The sequence below is a fragment of the Cygnus atratus genome, chromosome Z (assembly GCF_013377495.2).
Source record: "Cygnus atratus isolate AKBS03 ecotype Queensland, Australia chromosome Z, CAtr_DNAZoo_HiC_assembly, whole genome shotgun sequence".
NCBI classification, from domain to species: Eukaryota; Metazoa; Chordata; class Aves; order Anseriformes; family Anatidae; genus Cygnus; species Cygnus atratus.
In genome coordinates this window covers 63,155,668-63,161,667 of record NC_066396.1, presented here as the reverse complement: position 1 = coordinate 63,161,667, position 6,000 = coordinate 63,155,668, and the positions used below count along the sequence as shown (strand labels likewise).

Below are 6,000 nucleotides of genomic sequence, written 5' to 3'. Positions count from 1 at the left end.
CATACTATGAAATCAAAACACCCCTGGATCTTTCTTAGTGTGCATCAGCTCCTTCACTTGTTACCATAACAACAACAAAAGATGCAGTGGATGAGAAGTTATTCTCAGCCTGGAATATCTGAAGAACTGCTTTCTTCAGGAAAATAATCAAAAGGCACTAAATACTCTCTTCTTCAATTGTATAAGGATGACAAGCTCCTGCAAGCTAAAAACATGCTTTCAAAGTGTTCCTGTGTAGTTTTAGCTAGCTCATACAAAAAGACAATAAGTAAATAAATCATAATCCTAAAGAATTAAAACAATTAAAGCTGTCTAAGTTTACTTGATACAGCACATGAATTGTTCTTCGCTTGTTTTTTTTTGTTTGTTTGTTTTTTCCTCAGGCACTTGTAAGAAACAGCTGTCAAATTAAGTGCTGTACATGCTTTCAGGGGGCAAACTATTAAATAAACACTTTTTTCAATGTAATGCAACCAGAAAATTAATTTGTTATTAAAGCTTAGCCAAAGTGCAAGCCAGGAATTCCAGATATTCCTTTAAGTGCATTAAAAAACAGAACACATTACTTATATCCCTAATGTAACACTCAAGACCAAGTCAATTTCCAAAGCAAACGAGGATGAGTATCAGGCTGATAGAATATTTCATGAACTAGATAGTTTAAAAGAAAAAATGTCCACAGAAGCAGTTTAGAATGATTTTAGAGCTTCTTCACCTTCCACAGAAGTTATATATAGACATGCTGAGGACTGAAAAATGCTCCTTTTTACTGTTTCAAATTGCTGTTATAATTCACTGACATACATGTATGTTTTTCTTGATCAGCACAGCACTTGCTTGTCTCAACTTTAAACACATTCCTAAGTACTGGTCTCCCAACACATTATGCTTTCCAACACAACCTATGGGAAAACAAAACAAAACAAAACAAACCTCAGAGAAAGAAACCTACAAGAATGAGGATTCAGTTTAACCAAGAGAAAAAATATATTAATGGATTAGGAATATACATTAGGAAAATATTTAGCAAAGGTTCCTGCAGCCTCTAGCCTCTTGCTGTGAATGCAGTCAAATGAATAATGCTAGGACACACTTAATGTGTCTACAGTGATGTTTGGTCCCATATCTGTGCAGCTAACTAGGAAATTTAGTGCTTATGATGTAATAGAGCTCAAGTACATAGTGTAGCTTGTGCAGTAAGAGCAAAACTATGAAAGGTTTAATGTAAATATAATACAAAATACAAGGGGGTAGCAATTAAAAACAAAAATACAGGGGGTTAATAATATAAAACAATAAAACAGATACAGAGGGTTAGCAATTCTATCTATCTAGACCACTGCCTACAGACTGTGCAGATACCTGTGTGCAACAGGCAGAGATACTCACTGTTGGGCAGAAAAAATCAGTATGCCAGATCAGGAAAACCAGACACTGCAAAAGTCTTCAAAAGCCTCGGATTCATAAATAGATGTAGATGAATTAAAGGTGAGCTAAAATATGTCAGCACGTTTCATGATAAAGTTGATATTCCTGATCTATCTTCTACCCATCTTCTTTTAGAGAGTGTAATCTACAAAATGTTTTTTCAGGTACCTTTTTGTCCAAAGGTGACAAAAACAAATTTGTGTTGCTTTTTTTTCTTTTTTTCTCCAGGGTGGGAGGTTGTGATTTACAAACACAGATACCAAACAAGCAAATCACAAAGACTTCTTTTTTCCCCCATAAATAATTCCAGTTCAACTTTCCACTGTTTTTTTTAGAACTGAAGGTGAATACTCAATTCCACAAATAATTTCAATGGTGAGCCCTCATCACAAATGCCAACCAGCACTGCATGCACTTCTACATCAGGTTCAGGACAGTACTACCTCTCATATTTCTCCAGCTTATAATGGGACTACATTCAGCCTAGCAAGCTATTTCCATCAGAATATTGCTGCAAGATTGCCATGCAGACTTAGAGACAAAAATTCAGTCTGTGAGCATGTTCTACCAACATGGCACTCCTGTATCTTTTAGCAGTGTGGGAAACAAGGAAGGAAATAAGCAACAACCACAATGAATGCATCTGTGGATAAGAAGACGTATGAGGTGGACATTCCATGTGAAACAGATGAAGAGCTTCACATAGACAGGTATATTGCTACAGGGAAAAAAGCAGCACAAGTCAGAAGATCACTGAACTGTTCCTGGAGACCTCTCAGCTAAAGAAGTACCATGTCCTGTTCACGTTTCTGTGCCCTGTCCTACCAAATGAAGCACTGTCATCAATACAACCTCTCCAGCACTAGTTTGGCAACAACTTTCACACCAGCTTTGATCCCCTGTCAGATTACTGCATTATCCGCATCTGCAAGCTTATACTGTACAATAGGCAGCCTGGACTAGTGTTCATCATTTTAACAAGTGTATTCCTTAGAGCAGACAAGCTATGGATTACACAGTTATCACCAAGGGTTTCTGACTGAGCATAAATTTACTGGCAAACATAAAAACAATTCATCTTTCTAAATCTAGATTCCATAGCTAAACCTCCTCGGATTATATCTTTCCCCATCCTTTTCAGGATATATTCAAGGTTTGCATTTGACAGTCAGATCGATTAGGATATGGTATTTGTCACCCTCCATAACTCATTTCAGATATATGATTTAAAATACCTAAGACCTGATATTTTAAAGCTCTTGCATAAAAATTAGATGCTGAGAAACACCCACCTGGAGGTCAGTGGAGAAAACAAAACAAAAAAAAAATCCAGCAACAAACAATACTAAACAGATGATGAAGCTAATGCAGAGAACAGACTCAGCAGTTCTGCAGCTAACTAGCCTTTTCAAAACTACACACAGTCTCCCTTTTTCTCTTCTTTTCTTGAAGGCTCGAGATATTAATTCACAAAAGCTAGTTGTCATTCATCACAATCACTCTGCAATGCTTGATTTATTCACCATAATTTTTATAGCTTCCCTTATAATTAACAAACTACAAACATCCACATCAGAAATGAGATACAGATGAGGCATCACGATCTCACTGGTACTCGGTCATATCAGGTGGACACCTTCTACTCTGTTCTTCAGTAATCTCAGGTGCATAAAATGCAATATTATCATGGAGTTTAGACAATATTGAGGAAAAAAAAAAAAAACAGCTTAAAAATACACTTTTTTTCTATAGAAAAAATATATGTGACCTCCTTCTATTTGTGAATTTCTTACTTTCTGTCATTAAAAGTAGCAAATAAATCACAACAAAAAATTACTAAACACTTGTCTTGATATCTGGCTGCTTTCAGATCACAACTTCCTCTTTTGTTCTATGATTCTTGAATCAACCCCTTAAAGTAGCTTTAATTTATCTTCTTGCAAAAATGAACATCCCTTGCACATCATTTTGTGAGAGTCAGACGGACTCATGGATCATACTGCAAAAAGCTTACTTTGGAAGAAAGGCTACCAATGAAGAGCTAGATTAACTTTTAATAAGTGCACTGCTGAGATAATCAAGAAGTTCCTAGACCGTTGTGTTGTCAAGCGGAGAATATTTGTAGGGGATGCTCTTTAACTGAAATGATGTGATAATAATTTTTGCATGATAAATGGAATATGCTAAATACCCCCCAGCCCGTGAAAAAGAAAAAAAAAAAAAAAAAGGCAGGTAAAAAAATTTTGCTGTACTGGTCCATGTTGACTTCAGGACCTGCACTTTGTCTCACTGCTGTTAGCTACCGTCCACGGTGGCCCCTGACCATGGCTCAGGGAGAGGAGGAGAAGAGCAAATGCCTCCTGCCAGCACTCGCGGTGACAGGATCCAGTAGATGGGGCTGTTCTCCCACAGATTTAGGAACTTTGCGTTTCAAGTCTAAAGCAAGAATAGGAAAATATTCACTAGGGGGCGTGCTGTGGGTTTCTTTTTTTTTTTTTTTTTTAATTGGGGGGTGGTATTTGTTTGTTTATTTTTAAGGAAAAAAGTGGAGAAAGCTCCAGAAGAATATTTTATCAGCTTTCTCTGAATGTAGCTATATCACATCTTTTGCCTGAGGCAAAGTTAGATCAGAAAATTACAATTTGCCCTGCTATTAGGAAGTGTTTTCTTTTTTTCTGTTTTTTTTAACTGTTGTGGTCTACAATAATTTATTACTTAGACTACTCTAGTGATAATTTCTATTATTCATTCAAATCCTAAATTATACCATGAGGGAGTCTTCTTACTTTACTAACTCAAAGAAATAGTCAACGTTAGAAAATATTTTTTGTGGAAAGTACAAATTTCCTTTGTAAGTAAAAAAAGTTTAATTTAAATTGCAGGTAATAAACCTGACTTTTTGCAGTTTTATACTGGTGTGTATATGTCACACATTCACTGCACACAAAGACTATTTTTTCTAGATGACCTATTTCATTTTGTCTTCATTTCAAAGTAATAGTCTATGGCCTTCCATACCTCCTGAGGGCATACCAGAAAAATAAATTCACTGATCAGAGGGGGAAAATGATGTCCTGGCCAGATGGAGAAAAGAGTAAATGATAATAAAATATAGAATTTTCAGGGAAAAAAAATGGTGTAAAAGTGTGACTTGAGCAACACAAGTTAATGACTTTGTTGAGGAAAAAAAGTTACATACACAGAGGATTACAAAGGGTGTTGTGTAGAGCTGTAGGGAAACTTTTCTAAAGGGGATGGGAAGAAAGGTGTGAAAAATACTAAGCTATTAAACAAGCAGAAAAGATAAAAGTCATAACAAAACAACAACAAAAAGTGGAGATTTATCCAGTTTTACTTTCAATAGAATTCAGAAAATAGGCACCTTATTTCTGAAGGCCTGCAGAGAAGAATTCAAGACAGTGATTGCAGGTAGTCACAAGAAGCACATTACCATCTATCTTTCCTAGTTCCAAACAGAAAGTGCAGAAACAAGGCTGAAACCAAAGTTAGGCTGAACATATATTAGGCAGAGAACAAATCCTGTGTTATTCTGAAAGAAATATGTTGATGAAAACTGCTATTGCACATGCAAAATTACCACCACACCAAAAAAACAAGTATAAAATGGTAAGTTTGAACAGTGTTTGTAAGGATATAGTCTTCTTATAGTGCTTCTTCTGCTATTATCTTACTAGATAGTTTCTTATGTGTTTTGTTCACCATAGAAGATATTTTTCCACACAGAGTAATGGTCTGTACTGAAATTCTAAGTCATATAATTTTAAGTTATAACCTATGTAACCCCTGGAAAGTACAGAAAGCTTGATGCATAAAGCCAGATCTTCATACAAAGATTTTTGAAGCTTTTCCTTATACTTTCAAACACATTTTTTTAATTTAATAAAGATTTATGTTAACTTTTTTCTTGCAAGTCTTGCCAGCTTTGTTGAGTTGTTTTTTATACATATGCTTTGTTCAGTCTCATCCAATGGATTAAAAAAAAAAAAAAACAAAAAAAACATGCTACTAGAACATTAAAACATAGATGTAAGAGGTTGCTAAAAAACTGACCCCAGTCACCACCACTGCAGGAATTCATGCAGAGACAAACAAACCAGAATTACGACAGGTCGGCTCCTTTAAGTAACGTTATCTACTGCAAACAATAGCTTTAAGTAATTTATCTGAAGTATTGTCCCAAGGGCACGATCCTGTACTACTGGTCAAAGTGAAGAGCAGAAATTTTGAAGACTCCCTCCACCTTATTTATCTGACTGATGTGGGCAGCTTGAATAGGCTTTTCACTCAGCATTAATTGGTAACAGAGACTAGATCAAAATCAGCCTTTAGCCTCAGCTTTAGCCCTTAGCCATCCCCAAATACCTTCACATCTTCAAGTTTCATTTAATGTAATTGTAAAAACAGGTCTAATGTTATTCAGCTTTTAAGGGTGGTGTTTGTACAATGGTTTAACCTCCTCATTAGAACACCCACAGAGGTATTTTTGACCAATGAGGCCCTGTTGTTATAACCTATCACTGCATAATTCCAGTTTCTTTACTAGCAGCTAAA

General features: G+C 35.7%; 1 protein-coding gene across 1 annotated transcript in view; it reads left to right on the top strand.

The window, feature by feature from the left end:
• The first annotated feature begins 2,061 nt into the window (after window positions 1–2,061).
• The window catches only part of GRAMD2B (GRAM domain containing 2B), a 52,275-nt gene continuing 48,336 nt past the window's right edge, over window positions 2,062–6,000 (top strand). The window contains exon 1 of the mRNA XM_050716542.1: window positions 2,062–2,138. Within this exon, the coding sequence (XP_050572499.1) occupies window positions 2,062–2,138 (77 nt within the window). The remainder of the gene's footprint in view (window positions 2,139–6,000) is intronic.